The following is a 26,688-nucleotide window of genomic DNA, read 5'->3' as shown; positions in this document are numbered from 1 at the left end:
TGCCCAGAGAGGTGGTAGATTGCCATCCCTGGAACCATTACAGGTCAGGGTGTCTGGGGCTCTGAGCAACCTTCTGTGCTTGCAGATGTCCCTGCTGTGACTGCAGGAGGTTGGACTAGATGGCCTTTAAAGGTCCCTTTCCACCCAAACCATTCTCTGATTCTACAAAAACTCATACAGCCCTAAGTGATGCTATCTTTCCTCCTTTGCCTGCTCCTTCAGCCCTACCACAGCCACTCAGGGTGAGAAAGGGGGAGCAAGGGGCTGCCAAAAGCACCAGCTCTGAGGCTGCTCAGCCATCCCTGCACCCAAGCACTGTTGGAGAAGGAGGCACAGGTGTTCCTGATGCAATCTGCCAGGAAAGGAGCAAAGTTCAGCCCCGCTCCTCAGCACTCAGCCACACCAAGGTGATGTTTGCCCACCTGTGCCTTGCACTTTTCCTGCTGCAGGAGGTGATGGCAATAAAATCAGAAGCAGTAAAGGGTCCAAGCTGCAGAGAGATTGGTGCCTTGATTGCTTCCTCATAGCCACTTGTCCTTTGCGGCACCACTTCATTGCCAGATGGGCAAAGCGAAGCCGGCCGCAAGGCCAATACAAGAGGCAGCTCTATCTGACAGACGTTGTCTGTGCTGCTATCAAGCATCCTGTTCTGCACGAATCTGGTCACAAGAACTGTGGGAGGGGAAAATAAGGGAAGAAATCTTCAGTCTTGCTGTTCCATGGCAGCTCTCAGCCAATGCTGAGCCAGTCTTAGGGCTGCAGCGTCACTTTTCAGGGCTTATGGGACCTAGCAGAGCCCTCTGACAGACTGGGACAGCTCTCAGGTCCGTGCTGGCTTCTACCTTGGCTTTGCACCTCTGCCAAATCCTCACGTGAGAGGTTTGTCTGCCCCAACTCCTGCGGTCTGCTCCACATGAGATCCACTCGCAGCCTCCCATCAGTTCCCAAAAAGCTTTGCAACTGCTGAGGAACACCTGGGCACAAAGCCACTCTGTGCCTGGGGGCCATGAGGAGCAGGGCATGCTCTTTTCGGGGGTCCTCTTGTGCCAGTCAGGTCAGAGAATATGAGTGGAAGAAGGAGGAGGAGAGGAGCAAGTGACAGCAATGTTGCCAGTGAGGGCCAAAAGCTGGGCAGTGCTGATCCTGCCCCACAGCCACTCCTTCCTTGACTGCCTGGCAATAACCTTGCATTTAAATCCTGTTAGGCACAAGTAAGCTGTGGGACAATAATCCAGGGAAGAGTCAATGCAAAACCCTCCAATGTCAAGCACTATAAACCCCACCCTGATCCTCTGCATCTCCTACCACGTCTGTATGCCAGGAACCCACCTTACATCGATGGCCTTGCAGAGTCTCCCAAGCCTGTTGCCCTCAATGAAGAGCACTCTCTCTTTGTGCATGGGCACAGGGCACTGCACAAAAGAGTCCCACATCCTGCCAGCCTGTCAGACAAATAACTGCTGAGATGCATTTTGAAAAGGCTTTGGAAACAGAAAGGGAGTTGCAGAACCACCACTGGAGACTGCTCTTGGATTGGCATATCATTTGCTCTTCAGAGCTGCTCAGAGAGGAACCTGACTGAGCTGGCGTGAGTGGGTCTGCCAGAGGGCTTTCTGGAGGTTCCAGTGGGTGAGGGGAGAAGGGCAAAAGCAGCAGGTGCAATGTTGATTTGAAAATGCAACAAGAATATAACAGCATCACTTTAGGTAAGATACAGATCAACACCTCATGTGGCTGGAAGGTGAGGCACAAATGATTAATGAGCAGAATGTCCCTTGTCAGAGTTCCTTTTGCACCAGTAACTCTGCTGGTGCCAGTTGCCCTCTCTTTTCCTTGATACGATCAGGAGGCAAACAGCTAATCTGACATGACAAATTCATTGTATCAGAAGTCATCTCTGCTTCAGAACTTGTGTCATAGGACCGAGCACCCTACTCCTGGTACAATGCAGCCCCACAGTAAACTTGGATGGAGCTCATCCTCCCGTGCCCTGCCAAAAACACACTCCTAACAAAGGGCAACGAGAAAACATAATTCAAATGAGGGACATCTGTTCTCAAATGTTTGCAGATAATGACTGGATCAAGTGTCTGCATAAAGGATAATTATTTTCTGCAGATGGTTTGCTCTGGTGTCACAGAAATCCTCCTCCCAGGCACTGGGCAGAGTACGTGGGGTTGTGCTGCAAGGGAACCTCTTTCTTGTCCTCTGCTACGGCTTCTAAATGCAAAGGTAAGCAAAGCTGGAAACAACTCAGAGATAAAACAGTGTTAAAGGAAAGTGCTCCACCCCAACACAGGCAAGGTGCATTTCAGAGCTCTTCTTGCCCAGTGCAGGTAATTCTGAGGAGGGTGGCAAAGCAGTTAGGTGCTGTGCAAAAGGGATCCTACAGAAAAGCTGAGGAGGGACTTTCTGGGCTGTCAGAGAGTGACAGGACCAGGGGGAAGGGAGTGAAGCTGGAGGTGGGGAGATTCAGAGTAGACATGAGGAGGAAGTTGCTCAGCATGAGAGTGGTGAGAGCCTGGAATGGGTTGCCCAGGGAGGTGGTTGAGGCCCCATGGCTGGAGGTGTTTAAGGCCAGGCTGGAGGAGGCTGTGGGCAGCCTGCTCTAGGGTAGGGTGTCCCTGCCCATGGCAGGGGAGTTGGAACTAGGTGCTCCCTGTGGTCCCTTCAACCCTGACTGATTCTATGATTCTGTGATCCCCTGCAGATTTCAGGGGGAAGGTCAGTTACAAAAGTGGCAGTGCAAGATGGGTTTCAGTACAAAACACATCAACCACCTCTCCTCAAGACAGGGGGACACAAACCAAGCATGACCAAAGTATGTTCCTATCAAATCAACCATCGCTAGCCCTGGGGTAATGCTGGAGCTGCCACTGGAGTCAGTGTGATGGCTGGAGACCAACTCATCTTCCCTGAAGTACTGGAGCTGTGGGTGAGTGCTTGAGGGATGAGGGGCTCTGGGGACCCCCACACCACCACAGGGCTAGGGCACCCCATTTGTGCCCGCAGCATGGTGGGATGGAGGAAGCAGGGCAGGGGAGGAAGGTGATGGCTTCTGAACAGCTTCTGCAAGTTGATCCTTCTCTCAAAAAGCTGATGAGCAGAGAAGGAGTCCAGTGAAGTAGCTGTCACTGTCCTGTAACACAACCAGCTTTTAATTCACATAGGTGCCCAGAGCGTGAGATCACCCCCAGCAGAGCTGCCTCTGGAAACACCTACACCTCAGCAGGGCTGCTGGCCACGGGAATCAGCCAAGAGGACATCAGCCTCACAGCTTTTGGAAATGCTGTTCCTCAGCGGTGCCCACAGCAAGGATTTCTCCTCTGAAACAGGGTCATGGTGGGGGCAGGGATGTGGTTGAGGCACGATCCCTGGAAATACTCACTGGGAGGCTTGGCGAGGGGGATTTAAACCAGATGTTAGGAAGAAGTTCTTTGCAGTGAGGGTGGTGAGACACTGGCACAGGCTGCCCAGGGAGGTCCCTGCAGGTGTTCAAGGCCAGGCTGGATGAGGCCTTGAGCGATCTGTTCTAGTGGGAGGTGTTGCTGCCTATGTCAGGGGGTTCGAGCTGGATGACCTTTGAAGTCCCTCCCAACTTAAACCATTCCATGGTTCCATGGCAGTGCTCTGAGCAACCTGCTCTAGCTGAGGATGTCCCTGCTGACCCCAGGGAGGGCTGGGTTGGGTGACCTTTGGAGGCCCCATCACCGTTCTGTGATGCTGAGTCTGCTTGAGAGGTGAATCGCTGGCCAGAAGCCACAGCGCCGGGCCGGGACGCAGTCTCCCGGGGAAGCAGCGGAGGGCTGCCAGGCCGTGCGCGCCTCCATGGCGGGGAGCGAACTGCATTTCCCAGCGCGCCCCGGCGGCGGCGGCGGCGGCGGGGGCAGGCGGGGGCCGGTTCCGGGTTGGCGGCCGCTGGCTCCGTGTGTTTACTTCCGTCCGCCCCAGTAGGCGAGTGTCAGGCTGCGGAGGGGACCCGCCGGCCGCGCCGCCCCGCCCCGCCCCGCCGGAGCCCGGCGGCGGTTCAAGGAAGGAAGGAGGGAGGGAGGGACCGAGCTGAAACGAAAGGAGGAGCCGCGGCCCCACGCCCGCAGCGGTCCCCATGAGCGGGCGGTGAGCGTGGAGTCGGCGGCCGTGGGAGCTTCCCGGCGCGGCGGGACCCAGCCATGGACTGGCTTATGGGGTGAGTGTGGGAACGCCTCTGGTCGAGGCAGGTTGCTCCGCTTCCCTCGCCGGGCAGCCCCGCTTGGGAAGTGAGGGAAGCGGAGCAACCTGCCTCGGCGAGAGGCGTGCGGGGCTGGTGAAGGCGCTGGCCGGGTGCGGGGCAAATGACTAATCAGTTATCGGCGGTGGAGGTGACAGCGTTCGAGACGAGCTCTGGGTGTAGCCGCTTGTCTGAGGGGGGAGAAGAGGTGCAGAGAGGCTCAAGCCTGGTCCCTGGCTGCTCTTGCTTGCAAAAAAGTAACTTTTCCTTCCCTACTCCCCTCCCCGCAACGTGGAGGGGCAGGAACAGGGCTCGTAGGAAGAGGCCGAACGTTGCAGGTCTCCCAGTTTGCCACCGGTTCCAAGTGTGGGGTTAATCCCTCTGCGGCAAGAGCGGCACTTGGAAGCGAAGGGCTTGCCAAGGTTTAAATGGCTTGCTGTGGAGAGAGGAAGGAGAGACCTCGTGGAGATTAAAGCCCAGCGAGAGCCAGCCCGGGGGGTTTTGGGTCGCCTGGGATTAATAGTGCTAATTACACAGAGACAGAAGGTAGAAAGCGCTTTGCTGCTGGTTTTAGGTCTGCAAACCTCCATGCAAGGAGAGAGAGATGGCAGTTTGCTACTATGACTTTGCTGTTATGCTACCAGTATCCCAAGCAAGCTAAACTCGGTTACTTCTTGCATGACTTGATGCTGGCGACCTGCACTCGGGTGAACTGTGAAGAATTCTGCTTCCAGACTGCACGGGCAGTAGGTTTGTGCTTCAGCAGAAAACCAGTATCGCAGTGCTAATTCGTTGCCCTTAGTTTCTTCCTCACAGGAGCTTGGTCTCATTCCTGAATGTGATCTTTACCGTCTAGGTTGCCTCCTTTCCTAAGGTGCTGTGCCTCGCATGCAAACCGTAGTTGCTGAGTGGGATGGATTGGATCACGCCGGGGGTCTCGTTTGCTGCTGCCAGCACAGCACTTGTTACTTCCCTTCGAACGTGATGTGGCCAACTCCTTAGCCAGCCGTCACTATTGGCTGTGTTCTCCTGTGGGCTCGACCCCTCGATCTGATGGAGTAAACGCTGAGTGTAGGGGAGGTCTTGCTGGCTGAGCAGCAGAAATGCAGTGTTTGCAGCTGGCTGAAAGGGTCTGCGTGCCATGTGCCGCTGCAAGGCTTCTGCCTGCTGGCTCTGGTGCTCTGCTGTTAGGTGATCTGAATGAAAACGTCAAGGACAGGCTTGCTTTGATTTGTTTCCTCACCAACCGCAAAGCACAGGTGGGCTGGTGGATTTGCTTTGTCAAAGTTAAGGGGAAGAAAAAGTGCCCCTGTACTAACAACAACAGCAGCAAAGTCAAACCCGGGGCTTAAGCAATGACTCAGAATGCCTCCTTTAGGCAGCTGCCCATATTTTGAGTGAGTTTTGCTGTAAATCGCCAAAGAATTGATGTTTAGCTTAGCCAAACTCTCAGTGTTGTTAAAATGTCATCTCTCTTATGAAAAAACAACAAAAATATCTTGGGCTTTTTGAAGCTGTTATGAAAGATTGGCATTGGTTGTGTGCTCTTTATACCCGGGGTGGGTGGACCCGGCCATGTGTGGAAAAAGACTTGCCTGTTTTCCCTGCTGTAATGGGAATGGATCCTGAGTCATTTGTGTCTGTCTTGCTTGTTCCCAGCTATTTCCTGATACGGTTCTGGCCTGACCAAACCCAGTATTGTCCTACTGATGCTCTTAATGCTTTCTCTTGTTAAACTTTGTTCTATTTCTGTGAATTTGGGGAGGAGGTGGAGTATGGCAGGAAGGGAGAGGGTTGATATTTTGAAGGGGAAAGGGGTAGGAGGCCCGAGGGACCCTTTCTTATTCTCTCCAAGTTCTGAATGTTAGCAACTGTGTGGAAACCTCTTTCTTGCTGTTTGAGAAAGAAGCTGAGGACGTTCATCTGCCAGGGGAGAAGTTTGGAGTAATGTCACTCAGCCTCTCAGTGAAAACTTCAGCTGTTTGGGAAGCTCTTTGGGAACTTCAGTTGCAGAAGAAGGGAAGGGCTGCAGGAGAACCTGCAAGACTGAGCAGGAAAGCGGGTCCAAAGTGGTCACCCCCAGCAGCTCATCAGTTTATGCTGTCGATGCCTCTGGAGAGCTAAGGGTGTTGGGCTGTTTCTTGGTGTTGTCACTCTTTCTGAAGTGAAGTACCACGGTCTCCCCTGGTCCAAGCTGCTCTGATACCTTGCTGCTTTGCAGTTGCAGCTTTCCACGTGCTCCCCATGCCCTTCTCTCTGTGTCTCATGGATTTATGCTTTCTCTTAATCTTGAGAAACGCTGAGAGAGAAATGTTGGGAGGGTGTGAGAAACACCCTCTGTGTTTCGACTTCTTATTACTGAGAAATTAACCTTCAAGTGTAAGGGTGTTAAGTTAGGCAGCAGTAGCAGTTGCTCCTGCTCTCTCTACCCTTGAAGCTCGTGTCTCATAGTTGACTGAGAGTGAAATCTGCTTTATTTTCCCTTGCTGGTCCTCCCCTTCATTTGTGGTCTCTTGGAAAGTGGGGGAAGGGCAAGTTCTAATCATACCAGAAAGGCAGCAGCCCAAGTGTCTCTGATCGCCTCGGAGCACTTAATACACAAACTAACGGAAGCTGAAGCTTATAAACAATAGTGAATTTATTGGGGATTAACTCACAGCTCTGGGCTTGGTCACACAGCAAAACTTCTCTGGGTGCTGCCTTCTGTCCGGCCAAGTGCTCCAAAATCCAGCCAAGTCCTAGGGAAGAGAGGCTAAAAAGAAGTGAGCTGCTGGCATCTCAGTTGAGCACCAAAATAAACCCAAAGTCTTTTCTGTGGTTGCTGACCTATCTCTTACCCTTCTGCTGAGTGCATTCTTAACACTGGTCCTGGTGAAAGACTGCTTTCTGCAGTGCATTCTCTCTCTGAAACAGACCAGCTCCAGCTTCCTTTTTGTTGTTGTACATAGGAGATATCTTTTCAGTGCCATTTTCACTCGAGGTCGGCCTTGCTTAATTGCTTTGCTCGCCAGCATCTGACAGAGCTCTCTGCATTACCCTCTTTGACAAGAGGCTCTAAACTTTGGTGTTACAATTAGCATCGATCTGCTCCTGAAGTTCAAAGCAGCAACAAAGGCAGGCATTGTTCCTTTGCTTATGAAACTCGCTTTTAGAGTTGGGCTGAAGTTCAGAACTCAAAAGGAGGACGTATTAGTGCTGCTTAGCAAACCTGACGTGGTGTCAGGTATTTTTAAGCTTCATCTGGAAGGTCTGCTGCTGCAGCACATCTTTTTTGTGAGAGAGGAGGGATGTGTACTGCTTTGTGAACCCTTATGTAAAAAGGGGGGAGAGAAACTGTTTAACACACAGTTAAACACAGTAATTTGGGGGTTGGGAGGCTACATCTCTACTGTCAACTTTGTAGCTTAGCAGGTTAATAGATTGAGAGAGAATTGAGGTTGGTCAGTCTGGAGATGAGAAGGCTCCAAGGGGACCTTATTATGGCTTTCCAATATCTGAAAGGGACCTAGAGGAAAGCTGGGGAGGGACTTTTTAGAGTGTCAGGTAGTGACAGGACTGGGGGGAACCGATCCAAGCTACAGAGATTTAGACCAGAGGCTAGGAAGAAGCTCTTCCCAATGAGGGTGCAAGTTGCCCGGGGAGGTGGTGGAACCCTCATCCCTGCAGGATTTTAAGGCCAGGCTGGGTGTGGCTGTGAGCAACCCTATCTAGTGTGAGGGTGTCCCTGCCCATGGCAGGGAGGTTGGAACTGGATGATCCTTGAGATCCCTTTCAACCCTGACAATTCTGTGATTTTGCTGATTGGGGCGAAGGAAGCTGCAGCAGCTGAATATGCTTGTGATGGTAAAACACCTCTGTAGGTGCTTTTTAAACTGGGGAAATACCTACCTCTGCAGAAATGAGCTAGGGAACTTCATATAGGCCACTTGAAAAGCCTTCAGCATGTAGAGCAGCACTCTAATGAAGCACTCCTAGTGAAGGAAATGGGCAAGGGAGGAGATATTTCGTTTCCCCCTTTGCAAGGAAGCTTCTGGTTCCATAAACTAATGGCATTCCCTCAACTCTTGCTCAAGGATGCAGAGTTTTCCCTTGTGCTCAGAGGCATTCAGAATGTGCAATGTTACCTCTAAACTCTTCCTTGGGGTTCATTTTCAGTTGAATGTGTGTCAGTCTTTTCTCTGTGTCAAAGGACTGTGTTATTGCAGGACCAGTGTGAGCATCTCTGATCCTTTGAGCTGCAGTGCACTGCACTCTTTTCACAGGCACTCCTGGTACCAGCAAGGTGTCTGTGCTCTGATCCCTGTGGCTTGGTTTCACTGTGCTACTAAGGACTCTTCAGAGAGGAGGCTGCAGAACTTAGCAGCTTGTTAAAAGTAACATTTTAGGTGCAAAACTTTTGCTGTGTAATCAAACTTCTTTCCCCTCCCCTTCTGGTCAGCAGGGAATTTAGCTCTTGCAAGGAGAGATTTATGACAATAAGAACCAAGTTATGGGAGCATGCTGACTTGACACAAGTGTATTATTATCTCTCTGTCTTCTCTCTGTCTTTCTGTGCCTCACAGTCGCTTGACAAGGATTCGCAGCTCCTCCTTCCAGAGTGTAAGCAGAATGAAGGAGGAGGAGCTGCACACAGTAGGGATTCCTCTAGTCTTTAGTTTCAAATTGAGGTCTTGCTTATCCATGTTGTCACACCTGCTCTCTGCTCTTTTATATGTTGCCTATCTGCTCTTGCATATGTTGCCCTGGGGACTTGGAAAACAGGGCCTAAAAAGGATCCCAGGTGATCCTTTTATCCTATCCCCCATCTTCCACTTTAGGGACAGTCAGAAAACAATGGCCTGGAAAGACCATGAAAATCCAGATGGCAAAAGAAGGAAGCAGACTCCTGGTCAGGGTATTTGTGCCTGAAGACTGCACTGGCAGGTTTGGGCTACCCAGGTGGATCTCTGATCTGCAGGGTAGAGCAAGTAGCTACAGCTGTAGCCTGAAGAATGTCTAATCCAATGTAACAGCCTTCACACTTGGAAATTTTGTTCTGTGCTGGCAATAATTCATTAGAATCACCACAAATGTACACTGCCTTGCACAGAACTTGGTCTGTTCCAAGTAGCAAGTGACAGGATGAGAGGAAATGACCTCAGGTTGCACCATGGGAGGTTTAGGTTGCATGTGAGGAACAAATTCTTCCCCCAGAAGAAATAGTGTGGGAAAGAAAAGGGTTGCCAGACTCTGGAACAGGCTGCCTAGGGCAGTGATGGAGATGCTTAAAAACCATCTAGTGGTTTAGTGGTGACCCAGCAGTGCTGGGTTAAGGGTTGATCTTAAAAGTCTTTTCCAACCTAAACAGTTCTGTGGTTCTGATTCTAAAGTCTTCCTCTGACCGGGAGAGGTAGCTGGAAAATGTGTCCTAGTAAGACAGCCCAGTAGCTATACAAACTCAGTCTTTTTGAGCCTGTGCTGCACTGATGAGTTTGAACTAGACTTCTCAGGGTCTGTGCTTTGCTAGATTTGTCTAGTACATAAGGCCTGTGTGTCATACATTAATTTAGCTATAACTAACAGGGGCATAAAGGACAGAAAATAGAGCTAGAAGCTGTTCGGCTTGTTTTGGATCTGGGATTTGGCCACAACATCCCAGTGGTGATTTTTTTAAGGCTAGAAGAAAAGTAACACATGCTGCTGCTTTGTTGTCTTCCATTCTGCATGTATTAAAACCATTTGAAATGACAGAATCCCAGCGTGGTGGAGTTGGCAGGCACCAGTCCATCCCTCACCAGCTGCAGCAGTCACCCACAGCAGCTTGCCCAGGATCGCAATGGCCAGGTGGGTTTGGAATCTCTCCAGTGAAGGAGACTCCACAACCTGTGTGGGTAGCCTGATCCAGGGCTCCAGCACACTCACAGCAAAGGAGTTTCTCCTCCTACTCAGATGGAACCTCCTGCCTTCCAGTTTGTGCCCGTTGCACCTTGTCCTCTCACTGGGCACCACTGACGGATCTGGCCTTGTCCTCTTGCCTCCTACCTTTTAGCTCTTGCTGAGCATTGATCAGATCCTCTCTAGGACTGCTTTTCTCCAGACTCAACAGCCCCAAGGCTTTCAGCCTTTCCTGGTCACAGAGATGCTCTCTTGGAAGTGTGTTTAAGATATTTCCTCATAAGACTTTAAGACCCTGTCCAGTTCAAGATAGACTGTGGTGAAATGTGAGCTGCGTTGTTGTGCAGAGCAGTCCCAGCCTTGAGCTAGAGCAGCTAAGGACTATATGTGAAAAACCCACACCAGTCTTCTAGTTGTGAGTCAGGTGAAATCCAGCACAATCATTTTTCAGCTCTGAGACTAAATCTTTGTTGCACTTGAACAGACTGCATTACAGAGTCACAGTATATATGAAGTGGAGAGGGACCCATGAGGACCATCGTGTCTGATCATTGTGAGGAGTGAGTCTCGTGGTGGGAACAGTGAGAAATGATGCAGCACACTTAGTTGTCAGTCAGCCTGGCTGACAGCTGAACCAAGGAGCCTGCTGCTGCCTAGCAAAACTTTGTATGAAAAGGTAGGAGATTATTTTTGATTCTAGGTGCTTTTGGAAACATTCTAATGGCTTCTTCCCTTTGCTCTTGTGAGAACCCCACCTCAAACACTGTGTCCAGTTCTGCTGTCCCCAGCAGGAGCAGCACACAGAGCTGTTGGAGTGAGTGCAGAAGAGGCCACAAAGATGATCCAAGGGCTGGAGCACCTCTGCTATGAGGACAGGCTGAGTGAGCTGGAGGTGTTCAGCTTGGAGAAGAGGAGATTCTGGGGGGGAACATTAGAGCTGCCTTCCAGTACCTGAAGGGACCCTTCAGGAAGGCTTCAGAGAGACTTCTTTAGAGTGTCTAGAGACAGGATAAGGGGGAATGGTTTGAACCTGATGGAGAGCAGAGTTAGAATGGAGCTTAGGAAGCAATTCTTTACAGTAAGGCTGGAATAAGTTGCCCATGGAGGTGTTCAAGGCTAGTCTGGATAAGGCCATGAGCAACCTGGTCTAGCTGGGAGACATCCATGCCCATGGCAGGGAGGTTGGAACTGGTGATCTCTTAGGTGCCTTCCAGCCAGAGTCATTCTGTGATTCTAATTGTATCAAACATTTCTAGGGAAAGGAAGAGCAGTGGAAGTTCTTTGGCTGCTGCAAGCATGAAGAATGCTTTCCCCTTCAGGCAGTCAGCAAAGGAAGCCTCCTGCCTTTTAAGGCAGCCTTGTCCCTAGGAGCTCCACTGCAGCCTCTCACTTTTCACGGCATGCACAGCGTCTGTACTTGTTCTGGGTTTTGACTGACCTCATGACAGGTGTTTCCCTTGCATTGCATTCCCTGCCAGTTCTTGGCTTCCCAGGCTATTTTCTCTGCTTAGAGGAAGCTGAAAATAACTCAGAACTGGTAAACCAGATGTGACTGGCCCCATAGGGCAGAAAATATTCATGTGTTCCATATTCACTATACAGAGGGGCTCCTGGTTGTTCTTCCCACATAAGCTGGGCTGGGAGGTTGGAACTAGATGAGCAGAAGTCCCATGGAAGAGACAAGGAGTGGTGGGCACAAGTTACTGCTGGGGTCATTCCCATTGGACTGCAGGAGTAAATATTTCCCTATGAGAAGAGTTGGATTTTGGGATCATCTCCCGAGGGAAGCAGTGGATTCCCCTACATTGGTCAGTTTGAAGACTCAGCCTGACAGGATGCTGGGCCAGCTTGTTTCTGCCTCACTATCACCTAGATTGGGCCAGATGATCCCTGAGGTCCCTTCCAACTTGTCATTCTGTGATGCAGTACCTACAGGGGCCTGCATGGAGGATGCAGAGAGACTCTTTACAAAGGCCTGCGGGGACAGGACGAGTGGCAATGGCTTTAAACTAGAGCAGAGCAGATTTAGATAGGCTGTTAGGAACAAGTTCTTTGCCATGAAGGTGGTGGGACAGTGGAGCAGGTTGCCCAGGGATTTAGTTGGGGCCCCATCCCTGAAGATATTCAAGGTGAGTCTCAACAGGGCTCTGGGCATCCTGCTCTAGTTATAAGGATGACCTTGCTGACTGTGGGGAGGGTTGGGTTAGATGACCTTTGGAGGTTCCTTCCAGCCCATTCTATGATCTTTAAGGTCTCTTCCAACCCAAAGCATTCTGTGATCCTATCAAATCTAGGTCTATCTGTGAGCCACCTGCCCTCAGTGCACTGCTGACTGCCTTGTAAGACTTCAGTATCATTTCATAGGCTTACCAGACACGAGCAGGACTGCTGCTAAACCAGAAGTTGAGCTGTGAAAACAACAACTAGTAGAACAGGTAAAAGAATATGTCCATTAAATATTAACTTGTAATATTCATTAGGATAGTAGTGGAAAGTGCTGCTAGTTTGAAACACGAGTTTCCAGGGCTGGCTCAGTTGTAGAGAGAGAGTCAGGACTGGTTGAGAGCTGCTGAAACTCTGCAGGTGTCTTGTTTGTTCCCTTAGGTCTCTCTTTGGTTTGAAAGTGAGCACAGCTGAGGTTGTCACTGTTAAGGCTGTAAAGCCAGCCAAATAAAGAACCTTCAGCTCCTTGCTCCTTTTAGTGTCCTGCTGTAGTTAATTATTGATTTCTTGGAGACAAAAAGCCAAATAACCCTTGCATTTTGAAACCTGTGTCACTTCAGCCAGCCACAGACTGTCACTTGGGCAGTGCTTTCCCTTTGCTCCTGTGAATACTGAGTTGTTCTTAGGAGAACAGGATTTTATTGAGGGACATCAAGTGTAGATCAATCTCAAGGTCTCTTAAAGCAAAATGAACTGTTGCTTGCCTTGGGGGGGGGGGAAGTGTTGAGCATTCTAAATTGGCAACAATACTCATTCCTTTCCTGTGTCTCTCTGCAGCTTACCCTCATCTCTTTTGTGCCAGCAGAGAGTCATAGAATGGTTTGGGTTGGAAGGATCCTCCAAAGCTCATCCAGTCCAACCCCTCTGCAGTCAGCAGGAACATCCTCCACTAGATCAGGTTGCCCAGGTCCCTGTCCAGCCTGACCTCAAATATTTCCTTGGATGGGGCCTTAACTACCTCCCTGGGCAACCTGTTACAGTGTTTCACCATCCTCATGATAAAGAACCTAACATGTTGGATGTTCCTAACTTCCAGTCTAAATCGCCTTTAGTTTCAAATCATTGCCCCTTGTCCTATCACTGCAGGCTTCTGGAAACAGTCCCTCGTGTAGCCTTCCTGTAGGTCCCCTTCAGGTACTGCAGGGCTGCATATTGGGTCTCCCTGGAGCCTTCTCTTCCCCAGCTCCCTCAGCCTATCCTTGTAGCAGAGGTGCTCTACCCCCTTGATCACTTCGTGGCCCTCTGAACCTGCTCCATGAGGTCCATATCCTTCCTGTCTTGAGGACTCCAGACCTGGATGTAATACTGCAGGTGAGGTCTCACCAGAGCAAAGTGGCAGAATCATCTCTCTGGATCTGCTGTCTGCGCTTCTTGTGATGCAGCACCACTATTTAGGAAGGCTGATAGGTTAAGATGTTTGTCTAACTGAAAACTAATCTTCTTACTGCTTTTTTAACCTTTCCCCCCCTCCCTCTTCCCTTTCCTGAGGTTAATTTTCAGCTCAATGAGTGCCTGCAGCCTGTTTGTGTAGCCACATGAATAATGTCAAGAGCACTATGGAGCTGCTGAGAACAGGGAGCTTAGGGAACATTCCTTTTTGGTGGCAGCAAGGACTTAAATCAATTGAATGTAATCATGTAGTAATGTGATTATTAGTGGTAATTACTCTGCAAATAATTAGTGATTTTCTGGTGATGTATCCTCCTGCTTGGGAGAACTGCAGGATGGCTGGAAATAGGAGATGCTCTGCTGGTGTTTTGGGGTAGGTAATGACTTTGGAGCTGGGTTTTTGTCCTCCTGAGTTGGGTTCTACCTAAAAGGAGGTTGTAGTGAGGCTGGAGCTGGTCTCTTCTCCTGAATTACTAATGATAGGACAAGAGGAAATGGCCTCAAGTTGCGTCAGGGGAGGTTTAGATTGGATGCTGGGAGGAAGTTCTTTGCTGAGTGGGTGGTCAGGCACTGGGACAGGCTGCCCAGGGAGCTGGTGGAGTCACCATCCCTGGGGGTGTTTAAGAGAAGAATGGATGTGGCTCTTGAGGCTATGGTTTAGTGATTAAGAATACTGGGATGAAGGTTGGACTGGATAATCCTGGTGGTCCTTTCCAACCATAGTGATTCATAGTGATTAGATGTTGAGATGTGCTGAGGGATTTGGTTTAGTCAAGGACTTGTTAGTGTGAAACTCATGATTGGACTGGAGGAGCTTGAAGGGCTTCTCCCATCCAAGAAACTCTGTTCAGTTTACAGCTAAACTGAAAATAGAACTAACTGGGCACTGCTGAGTAACTGAATTAGCTCTGAGGGACCTTTCATGCACCTGAGAGCAGTGCTGGCCCTGCCATGGTGTGGCTGCAAAGGAAGGTGGCATTTTGGGTGCCTGGCTGAGTCCAGCAGCCTGATTCCAGAGCTTGGTTCACGCATGATGGCCTAGAGAGCTCTGCCATACTTCACTGGCAGTTTCCATCTGCTACAGCTACTGGATGTGGGCCCAGAGCAAGCAGGCTCGACAGAGTAACATTACTAAGAGCCTGCAGTTTGGAGATAGCTGTGTATACAAGTTTGAACTGGGGGCTGCCAGATCTGCAGACTCTGCAATCATTGCTGACCTATTGAAAGGCTTCACAGTGGGTTCCTGCTAGTGGAATACAGCTGAAGGGATCTTGTGCATCATAGCATCAGTCAGGGTTGGGAGGGACCACAAGGAGCATCTAGTTCCAACCCCCCTGCTATGGGCAGGGACACCCTACCCTGGGGCAGCCTGGCCTCAAACACCTCGGGTCGGGTCCTCAACCACCTCCCTGGGCAACCCATTCCAGCCTCTCACCACTCTCATGCTCAACAACTTCCTCCTCACTTCCACTCTGAACCTACTTATCTCCAGCTTTGCTCCATTGTCCCCAGGCCTGTCACTACCTGAGAGCCTAAAAAGTCCCTCCCCAGCTTTTTTGTAGGCCCCCTTCAGATCCTGGAAGGCCACAAGAAGGTCACCTCCAAGCCTGCTCTTCTCCATCCTGCACAGCCCCAACTCTTTCAGTCTGTCCTCACAGCAGAGCTGCTCCATCCCTCTGAGCATCCTCGTGGCCCTTCTCTGGACACACTCCAGCATCCTCACATCCCTCTTGTCCCCGGGGCTCCAGAACTGGATGCAGCACTCCAGGTGGGGTCTCAGCAGAGCACAGCAGAGGGGGAGAATCACCTCCCTCGACCTGTTGGCCACACTTCTCCTGCTGCAGCCCGGGCTCTGGTTGGCCCTCCTGTCTGCAAGTGCACACTGCTGGCTCCTGTTGAGCCATCATTTTAAAACCCATCTTCAATCAGTGAGAAGGTTGTGAAGCTTTGTTTCTTTTAAGACCCTCCTTAAGATCCCCTACTCATTCTGCAGTTAAAAGCTTAAGACTCTGTCCTTTGCTCTACTACTGAAGGTTTATGATGAAGAGATGTGCTGCTGTAAATATATCTTTGCAATCATGCTCTTTATCATGTGCCTGGAGGCTGTTTTGTCAGTGAGACCACTTCAGGAAGAACTGTTGCTGCATGACTTTCTTCCACCACTTCCACCAAAGTTGCACCCTTGGAGCTTCCCTCCTCCTGAAATAGTGTCCAGTAGCTTTAACATTGGAGTTGGAATGAGGAATCTCACTGTGTGCTGGTTTGAGGCTAATTGGATTATTTTAATGACAGAAATTAGATCCTTGGCTGTGAAAAGGAAATAATAGAGAAGTCTGCATTGCTCATTGCTTTGCTGAGAGGGATAAAAAGCCAAAGCATAAATAATCTCACTTACTTTGGCTGAGTTTTGGAGGGGCAGGTGAAAGTGTGGGGCAGTTTTGTCTGAAGTCAGTTGTCTCTTAATCTCCTGGCCAAGAGAAGCTACTCAGGGTGCAAGCCATTCACAGAATCCATAATGCTCTGGTTCTGGCTGTGGAGCAAGAGCACTGAATATGCACACACAGGCATTAAAGAAGAACAACCCAGACAACCAAAAGTTAGATACAACTTTTAAGGCCCTGAAGAATGTCAGAAATTAAACTGGAATCAAGACAGGAATGACTTTCATAGATCAAATTCTTTCTTCCTCTGAGCATTCAGAGAGTAAATCCATGAAGCTAGAATGTAAGCATGTAGAAAACTGTGGCCTGTAAATGATTCAGGTCTGGTAACTGGAGCTGCTCAGAATACATCTGCATGCTTTTTTCTTTCCAGGTTAGAAAGGTGTTCATTGAATCTTTTTATCATCACTGCTCAGTGCCTGGCTCAGTGCTGGCCCTTCTCTGTGCTGAAATGGGTGAATAGTTTGGAGTTTCACCTGAGGAGCCTCCTGGTGTTTATCCAGAGGGCAGAGAATTTGTGTGAAACAAGCTGCAAAAGGTGAACTCAAAACTGGGTTTTGTTTCTTGCCTGCTCCACTTTGCAACTTGAACATTCCTTCAATCTAGAATCTCTTGGTTTCAAGAACTCCCTTCTTTCCTGTGGTGTTTGGTGACCCAGCAGGGAGTTGTTCAGGAAGAGCTTTGTTCTTCATAGTGTCTCTTAACAGGTTATGCAAAACTAGGTAAGATCTAGATATATGTCTATATATTTTGTACCAGGAGGTGTTTGGTGTCTGCTTTGCCAAGGGGCTCAGGTTACAGACTTAAGTCTGTGCTTTCAGGTTTGTGTTAGGAAGCTCTTTATCATCTATCACACCTTTTGGGGCAGTCTTTGCCTAGATGATATCAAGGTGGTGCTGGAATTCTGGGCCATGACCTTCATGATTGTCATGCCCAGTAAAGCATTAGTGTGTGGCTGCTCTCTGTCAGATGTAGCAGAGACTTAGTTTGTAGTGAGGCTTAATAACTTGTATTAGACCAACAGATGTGCTTGGGGAAGGGGAGAAAAAGAGGCTTCTGGGCATATTTGTGTCTCTTGTTGACAGCCTGTCTTGGGCAAACCTGTGGTGGTGCTACAGCTCCTTGTTAGCTGGCTCAATATCACTGGGGTGATTTAGCTGGGGGCTGATAAAAGAGCTAACCAAGCTGCATTCCAAAAGCCACAGGTGGGCACTGGTTTGGCTGTTTTAAAGTGAATCTGAATCCCTTCTGGGGAAGGAAAGAGATTAGAAGATTTGCTGGTTCTGCTTTAGAGTATTCAGATGCTTACATATACCTAATCCCCCTCCACTGTTGTCTTTCCTGTTGTTCCAGGAGCCAACCTTGCTGGGTTCATTTGCAATTCCTGACCGGGATGCGAGTGCTAACCTGCAGCTCTGACGTAGTTACAGGTCCTGCCTCTGGCCCTGTGCCTTCTATTTGTTGGTTGTTTGCTTGGCTTTTATTAGCTAACTGATTTTTGAGGTGTGGAAGGAGTCTGACTGGTAAGGTCTGAGCAGAAGCAAAAGCAAAGGGGATACTGCAGCCTAAAGAGCTGGTTGCATTACTGGTTTTAAGCTTGTAAAGGTAGAGGGGCTTTTGGATTGCTCTCTGCTGCTTGATTTCTGAGGTACTAAGAAGTCTTCTGCACAGTACTCCTGGCTGGGCACATAACAGTAGCTGTTCCTGTGTGCCCTCCTCACTTCATTATTGTGGTGCTGAATGATTTGTAAAGCCTAACCTGGACATTCAAGGTTTTCTTGAGGTATTTATCATATGCTGAATAAGAAGCAGGAGTAGACTTCTACCATGTGGCCTGGCAGAGCTCAGGGCTTCCCTTTTGCTTTCTGAGTGCTCTTCAAAATGCTGACTTTGGTGATTTGCATCCTTTACAAGCTCAGTGTCTGTAACCAGGTTGTCTTGCTTGCCCCACCCTGCATATGAAGGTACTGGCCCGAGTTACATGAGCTTGTTGAGGCTTGACCTGGTGGGGTTGAGTGCTCTGAAAACTCCTCTAGGAAGGGGAGATTCTCTCTTAATGCTTCTCATGCACAGCTAGGTACTGATCAGCAAGGCTGTAGGCAGTGTGCTTGGCTTACTTTGTAAAGGGTGACTTTTATAAGGTGGTGGGGGTTGTTCTGGGCTTTTAAAGTGCTTAAAAGTGTTTTCCAGGCTTATTTCAGTCAGGCAGGAGCTTGCCAGTCCTTCACTCAAATGCAGGAAGCTGTTGCTCTGTGGTGTAACTTCCCAGGTTGGCAAAATATTATCTGCAGTGTTCAGACTTGCATTTGCTCCTGATGGTTAATAGAATCAGAGGCTAGAAACAGGAATGGTTAGAATGAAACTTTGAAGGTCATCCAGTCTAACCCCATGCATCTTGAGTTGAATTGCTGCTTGTGATGAGCTGTAGCTCTCCAGACCAATGCATGAAGAACTGGGATCTGGGGAATTCCATCACCTGCCTAATGCAGAGGAGTGATTTGACCTTCATCCAGATGCATGTCTGTAAGCCTCATTCCCATGCACACTGAGCTGATGGAGGCATCACAGCATGCACCTCATGCATCACAGCATGCACCTCATGCATCACAGCATGCACCTCATGCATCACAGCATGCACCTCATGCATCACAGCATGCACCTCATGCATCACAGCATGCTCTCTGTTGGGGTTTTTCAGTTAACTATGGCTGGAAATGTAAGGGGTACCTGTGGGTGCCTGCAGCTACAGGGCTCCCACAAATGATGGGACCTGTGGAGATTGACTTTGTTGTGGCAAGTTGGTCTCTTCTTCGGAGAAACAAGTGATAGGATGAGGAGGAATGGCCTCAAGTTGCACAAAGGGAGGTTTAGGTTGGACATTAGAGAAAACTTCTTCACTGACTCGGGTTGCCCAGGGAGGTTGTGGCTGCTCCCTTCCTGGAGGTGTTCAAAGCCAGGTTAGATGAGGCCCTGAGCAACCTGTTCTAGTGGGAGGTGTCCCTGCCCATGGTGGGGGGTTGGAACTGGATGAGCTTTGAGGTCCCTTCCAACCTCAACCATTCCTATAGGAGCCATCCCTGTGCCCTGTTTCCCTAAGATCCCTGGAGACTGCAGATGTGGGTGGAGTGCACAGGACATGAAGTAAAACCATTATGAGAGAAACCTGTCCAAAAAGGAGTCTGAGCTCCCAGGAAGACAATGGTTAGCATCTAGCCATGGGCTATTCATTAACTTGGGGTTCCTAAAGCAAATATTATTGCAGGGTAACAGCCAGCTACTGACAGCAAATATTTGCTTCCTTTTTAATCTCCCTTTCGGATTTACTGCTCTCTGCCAGTTCTGGGGAGTTCAGTAGTAAAATGGCAATGTGAGTATTGCAGCAGGCAGGCACTGTCTCAGGCCTCCAAAGGAAGAATTAGTTGTCCAGTGTGCTTGTTACAAAGTGGAATCTAGAAGAGCTTCAGGAGAGGCTGAGGGAGCTGGGGGTGTGCAGCCTGCAGAAGAGGAGGCTCAGGGCAGAGCTCATTGCTGTCTACAGCTACCTGAAGGGAGGCTGTAGCCAGGTGGGGTTGGGCTCTGCTGCCAGGCAAGCAGCACCAGAACAAGGGGACACAGTCTCAAGTTGTGCCAGGGGAGGTATAGGCTGGATGTTAGGAGGAAATTGTTGCCAGAGAGAGTGATTGGCATTGGAATGGGCTGCCCAGGGAGGTGGTGGAGTCATTGTCCCTGCAGGTGTTGAAGCAAAGCCTGGATGAGGCACTTAGTGCCATGGCTTGGTTGATTGTTTAGGGCTGGGTGCTAGGTTGGACTGGATGATCTTGGAGGTCTCTTCCAACCTGGTTGATTCTATGAGGTAAATGTCAATAAATATTTGTTCTGCTTCACTGTGTGGGAAAGCAACAGCAGGTTTAGGGAGGGGTAAGGCAAAAAGGAGGTTAAAGGCAACTGATCTGCCAGCACACTTAGACAATAAAGACTGATTTTGGCATCTTGCATGACAACAGAAGATTGGAATACTGATAAAGAGGAAGCATTTTTGTTTGTGGCCCATAGCTGAGCTGTGGGATTTCAATGGTATGATTCACTATGGTAAATAATAGAGTCCTGTAAAGATTAGCCACCTTAGCAAGAGGACCAGGACTAGTTAGGACAATACTGGCTTCCAGTCCAAGCCTCAAAGCAGAGTGCTCAGAGCCAGGGAGAAATTTCTCTTGGGGTATGGTGTTGGGCAGTTAGCTGCAGTTTTGAGAGATCTGTGGAGCTTTGAGAGGCTTGAGTGTTGGCAATGCTAGAAACAGAACATGGGGCTTGGTAGGGTGCTGGTTTGCATTATGCATGGTGCTGGGATGGGCAAGTAGATAGCCAGAATGTATCTACCTAATGGCCTGGTAGACCTTGATCTTCTGTTGGCAAATACCTCCCCTGGCAGTGGACAGGAGGTTGAACTGCTTCATGAACATCTGATGGTTAGAAGGTCAGAAATCAACCTCCTCTCTACAATAACCTTTGTAGCACTCGCTTCCAATGTCTGTTTCTTCTCCCAGAAGTACTAACTGGGTTGGTTGGGGATCTAGTTTCATGCTCAGACAGCAGCAGTACTCATGAAGTCTTCTCCTCCTGATTCTTAAGCCAGGGCTGCCTGTGCTGCACAGAAAGGTTCATCTCCCTTCTTCCTTCCAACTTTGGGGTTTTTGAGCTAAGGCAAACTTTTCCAGGTGTATCATCGACTACAACTGTCTTGTTAGCATGTTTTGTTCTTGCCTTTGGTTGGAAGACCTTCTAGCTATGTTACAGTATCTGAAGGGGGCCTACAGGAAGGCTGGGGAAGAGAGTGGAAGGACTTGTGGTGACAGGATGAAGTGCAACGGTTTGAAACTGGAGCAGAGCAGATTTAGGTGGGGCATCAGGAGGGAGTTCTGCACAATGAGAGTGCTAAAATACTGGAACAGGCTGCCCAGGGATGTGGTTGAGGCCCCAGCTCTGGAGACATTCAAGATCAGACTTGATGTGGCCCTGGGCAGCCAGCTTTGGTTGGAGATGTTCAAGCTGAAAGCAGGATGAGCTTTGAGGGTCCCTTCCAACTTGATGCAGTCTGTGACTGTAATTTGAGCATTTGACTCCTAAGAATGTTGAAGTTTCTCCTCTTCTGGTATTTACTGTGCCCTGTAGCAGTGATACCTCTGGGACTAGGGCTGTCCTCACCCATCTGTTAACCCTTCTCATGACTTCTCATGGCACTGCTAATGCAGTGAGCATGGGGGGGGGGGGGGGAAGAAAATGAGGCTGGTTCTTGAGGGAGAAGGTTTGAAGTTCCATGGAATGAAATTTATCCCAGGATGTAATTACTGAATGATAGTGATGCTCTTCCTTCTTCACTGCTTCTCTGGAGATGAAAATACACCCACTTCTCTCTTCCTTCCTCAGAAAGGAGTAAGAATTAAGATGGAATCAATTTTAACCTCAGCAAGAGTGGAATGTAAATTTGGAAACGAGGCCACTTGGTTACAGATCTGAGCTGTGTTATTGATCTGCTGTTGTTTACCTAACCTGGGCTTGCTTGTTTCCTTTATTAAGCTCTCTCTCAATAACAAATATTTACTTGGACTGAAGCTGTGTTCTCACAGAGGACAGATGGTCCATTGGCCTTGGGCTTCTTCAATGGAATCCTGGAGTGTATTAGATGGGGTGTGGTGAGTAGGCTGAGAGAGGTCCTTCTCCTCCTCTGCTCTGCCCTGGCAAAGCCACAGCTGGATTTTCGTGTCCAGTTCTGGGCCCCTCAGTTCAAGAAGGACCTCAGGGAAATGCTTGGCAGAGTCCAGTACAGATCCACAAAGATGCTGAAGGGAGTGGAACATAGAATCATAGAATCAACCAGGTGGGAAGAGACCTCCAACCTAGCACCCAGCCCTAGCCAGTCAACTAGACCATGGCACTAACTGCCCCAGCCAGGCTTTTTTTGAACACCTCCAGGGATGGTGACTCCACCACCTCCCTGGGCAGCCCATTCCAATGCCAATCACTCTCTCTGCCAACAACTTCCTCCTAACATCCAGCCTAGACCTCGTTGATTCTATGATTCTAAGAGTAGAGGGGGAGGAGAACCTCCTTTGAACTGCTGGCCACAGCCTTTAATCCTTCAGTAGGAATTACTGGAGCATCTGGAAGTCTGACTCAGGAAGATCATGGGTGGGAAGGTGCTCTCTCTAAATGTAATTACTGCATAAAATGATGTAAATGAAGTGAGTTTTCTTACCTCTAAAATGCTAATGGTGAAGGAGCCTTGACAGGAATGAAGAGTGATGACTTTTTGTCTTTGCTTTACTTGATAGTGAGATTTTTTTTATTCCAAGTGCTTTTTATTATCTTCTCTTTGCATATGCACAAGGGAGATCTCAGCAGGTGATCTAAACACACTTGGTGCTTTTGCAAGCTTCATGGTTAGTAACATGCTAGTTTTAATCCTGGCTTGATTTAATTTGTGTGATGTAAATACAGGAGGGGAAAGTCTTGGTTAGAAGAGCTCTCAATTGTATCTAAGTATGGTGTTGAAGAAAACTATGATTGAGATGGGTGCTGCAAAGGGTAAACCCTAACCCAGGCAGTTCAAACAGCTGATAAATTACATTCAATTTACATAGAATCAGGCAGGTTGGAAGAGAGCTCCAAGCTCATCCAGTCCAACCTAGCACCCAGCCCTGTTCAACCAACCAGACCATGGCACTAAGTGCTTCATCCAGGCTTGGCTTCAACACCTCCAGGGATGGTGACTCCACCAACTCCCTGGGCAGCCCATTCCAATGCCAATCACTCTCTCTGGCAACAGCTTCCTCCTAACATCCAGCCTAGACCTCCCCTGGCACAACTTGAGACTGTGTCCCCTTGTTCTGGTGCTGCTTGCCTGACAGAAGAGCCCAACCCCACCTGGCTACAGCCTCCCTTTGAGAGGCTGATCAGTTGAATGCTGTCTCTGGTTTATTGGTCTGATGCTGAGAATAAATCAGGTTTGTGCAGTGACTGGAAATGACCTTTTGATGTTCTTTGAAGCTGTTTTGACTTCATGCTTTTGCAAAGCCACTGCTCTCCTCAGTTCTTTCCCAGGTTCCAAGTCAGATTGTTACCAAACCACTATGTGCATGTCATGGTGCAGAGAGATTTTGGTGAGAGCTTGGATTGCTTTAACTCGGTTCAAGAGGTAACTGAAGTCTGACAGTGCCTGGCATTGAAATTTGTACCTCAGCTCTTCCTGGTGAGATTCCATGCTCTTACAGTGCCAGTGGAACTCTACTCCTTCAGCTCTTGCATCCTCCAAAATCTCTTGGGGAAGATTAAGTGCTTGATCATCTAAAGAATGACCTCATAGTATGCCAAAAGAGAACTGAAGTTGGAGGAGCTCTGAAGAGCCTTGAAGATGGAAACTTGTGCAGGTTTTCTAAGTGCTGTGTCTCCTATGTCCTTCTCTGTCTCCAAGGCATGGTGTACCTTTTACCAAAGCATGTCAGTGAGCTGCTGATAAACTCCTCAGGTAATTCAGACAACATTTGTCAGATGGGAGTGGAAGGGAAACAAAGACAAGTTACAAATCCAGAGTCTGCTTCCTCCAGTGCAGTGTGGCAGCAGCATGTTTGCGAGCTCCATGATGGACTTCAATCTGATACATGTTGGACTCCTCACTCCGAGAAGGACATTGAGGTGCTAGAGTGGGTCCAAAGGCAATGAAGATGTTGAAGGCTCTGCAGAACAGAGCTGGTGAGGAGGAGCTGAGAGACCTGTGACTCAGTCTGGGGAAAAGGAGGCTTCTGGCCTTCTACAACGCCCTGAAATGAGGTTGAAGCCAGGGGGGGATTGGTCTCTCCTCTCAAGGAACAAGTGACAGGACAAGAGCAAAAGGCTTGAAGTTGTGCTAGGGGAGCTTTGGGCTGGACATTGGGAACTATTTCTTCACTGAAAGAGTGGTAGAGCCCAGGAACAGGCTGCCCAGTGGTGGAGTTCCTCATCCCTGAAGAGATGTAGAAGCTGTGAGGATGTGGTGCTGAGGAATGCTGGTTTGGTGGGGACTTGGCTGGGTTAGGTCAGTGATTGGATTCAGTCATCTTGGAGGTCTTTTTTGACCTTAGTGATTATGTGGAAAGCTGGAATTTTGGCATGGCTGTCAAAGCTGGAGGTTCCCATTTTGCAGGGAAGAATTGTCTAGCTGCCTTCCAGTGCCTGAAGGAACCTACAGGAAGGCTGAGGAGGGACTTCTCATCAGGGTGTCTGGAGACAGGACAAGGGGCAATGGTTTGAAGCTGAGGGAGAGCAGGGTTAGACTGGAGCTTAGGAAGAAGTTTTTCAGCCTGAGGGTGGTGAGACTCTGGACTGGTCTGCCCAGAGAGGTGGTGGATGCTGCCTCCCTAGAGGTGTTCAAGGCCAGATTGGATGAGGTCTTGAGCAACTTGGGCAAGTTGAAATGTCCTTGCCCACATCTGGGAAGTCGGAGTAGATGATCTGTGAGACTCCTTCCAGCTTAAGCCATTCTCTGATTATCTTAAACCCAGGTAAGGACTTTGGTGTTTTGTGCTGAGCTGTTAGAGTACAGCTGGGGGTGTTCTCAGTGTTTTGAGTGCTGCAGCATGTAAACTGAGTGGTCAAAACCTGGAGTGATCATCCATGTGCCCCTGGAGCCTCTGCTCACTTCAATTCTCATTACTGTGCCCCTGAGGGAGATGCTTTTACCCAGCATCTGACAAGTGAATGCCAATTTCTGTCCTGTGTGTCACTGTCACAACTCCTTTGTCACAGCTCAATATTAGGAGAACAAAAGCAAGCAAGGGACCCCGGTGAGGATGTTAGAGAGGGATTAACAGAGCCTTGTAGCTATGGAGTTAAGCTGGGCTTCTGTTTTCACTGCCAGTGACATCTTGATTTATGCATACTGGGGATGTTTTTAAACACCAGAAGCAATAGGAAATAAGACAGTTTGCTTCTAGCCTGTGTTTCCTGCAGGGCTTCTTGGCTTTGCCTTTCTCTCAGGCAACAGCACTGGGAGCACAATCTTCATGTTCCCTCCTCTTACTGCTGCTTGGGTTTGTGTGTTTTGTTTTGTTCCCCAGTTATGTAAAGCTCCAGGCTTGGATCTGGTCTCTTGCCCTGCTCTGTGAAGATGTGAGCTGGGAATGTGCATAAAAAAAACCAACCAACCCCAAAACAACAACTCAAAAACCCAACCAGATTATCTCTTGCATGCATCCTGTTTTCCAGTCGTGCTATTTCCTTCAGTCCTGAGCTCTGCTGGGAATGTGGCTGGAGGGGTGTCTTGTGCTTGGATACAACTGGATGATCTTAGAGGTCTTTTCCAACCCAAACAAGTCTGTGATTCTGTGGCAGAGCTGGTGTGTGCTCGGGGAAGAAGTGCACACAGTTCATGGGTGGGCCAAGAGGGTTGGGGCACCTTTTCTGTGAGGACAGGTTGAGAGAGTTGAGGTTGTTCAGTTTGGAGAAGAGAAGGCTCTAAGGAGACTTTACTGTGGCCCTCCAATATCTGAGAGGGGCTACAGGAAGGCTGGGGAGGGACTTTTTAGGATGTCAGATTGTGGTAGGACTGGGGGGAATGGATCCAAGGTAGAGGAGAGAAGATTCAGATTGTGTGTTAGGAAGAACTTCTTCACCATGAGGGTGGTGAGACACTGGAATAGGTTGGCCAGGGAGGTGGTGGAAGTCTTTAAGGCCAGGCTGGATGTGGCTCTGGGCAACCTGCTCTAGTGTGAGGTGTCCCTGCCCATGGCAAGGCAGTTGGAGCTGGATGGTCCTTGTGGTCTCTTCCAACCCTGACAGTTCTGTGGTTCTGTGTGGTTCTATTTTAGAAGTATTATGTGGTGTTCCTTACTATTCCTTATGGTGAGGGAGCACTGGAGCAGGCTGCCCAGAGGAGGTTATAGTGTTGTCTTCTCTGGAAGCATTCCAAACCTGCATTGGTATGCTCCTGTGCAGCCTGCAATGGGTGATCCTGCTTTGGCAGGGGGGTTGGACTTAATCTCTGGCTGGATGTCCCTTCCAAGCCCTACCATTCTGTGACTGTGACCTGCCCTGGGCAGGTTGGACTAATGATCTCCAGAGGTCCCTTTTGATCCCTAACCCTGCTTCTCCCCTGCTTCTCCCCTGCTTCTCCCCTGCTTCTCCCCTGCTTCTCCCCTGCTTCTCCCCTGCTTCTCCCCTGCTTCTCCCCTGCTTCTCCCCTGCTTCTCCCCTGCTTCTCCCCTGCTTCTCCCCTGCTTCTCCCCTGCTTCTCCCCTGCTTCTCCCCTGCTTCTCCCCTGCTTCTCCCCTGCTTCTCCCCTGCTTCTCCCCTGCTTCTCCCCTGCTTCTCCCCTGCTTCTCCCCTGCTTCTCCCCTGCTTCTCCCCTGCTTCTCCCCTGCTTCTCCCCTGCTTCTCCCCTGCTTCTCCCCTGCTTCTCCCCTGCTTCTCCCCCCCCAGGTAGTCAAAACTGTGGTTCAGGGTGGTGCTTCTCACCCTTCTCAGGCAGCGTGGCCTGGTAGCAGTCTGAATGTTCACGCTGTGGTTGTGGAACAGAGTAACCAC

At 49.4% G+C, this 26,688-nt stretch overlaps 1 protein-coding gene across 1 annotated transcript in view; it reads left to right on the top strand.

Moving 5' to 3' along the window:
• Positions 1 to 3,950: 3,950 nt before the first annotated feature.
• MOB2 (MOB kinase activator 2) overlaps positions 3,951 to 26,688 on the top strand; it is a 147,191-nt gene continuing 124,453 nt past the window's right edge. Inside the window, exon 1 of the mRNA XM_064163167.1 lies at positions 3,951 to 4,186. Coding sequence (XP_064019237.1) covers positions 4,170 to 4,186 — 17 coding nt within the window. The 5' untranslated portion in view covers positions 3,951 to 4,169. The remainder of the gene's footprint in view (positions 4,187 to 26,688) is intronic.

This window comes from Pogoniulus pusillus, chromosome 24 (genome assembly GCF_015220805.1).
Source record: "Pogoniulus pusillus isolate bPogPus1 chromosome 24, bPogPus1.pri, whole genome shotgun sequence".
NCBI lineage: Eukaryota > Metazoa > Chordata > Aves > Piciformes > Lybiidae > Pogoniulus > Pogoniulus pusillus.
The sequence above is the reverse complement of the archived record's forward strand: the minus strand, read 5'-3'. Positions and strand labels throughout refer to the sequence as shown.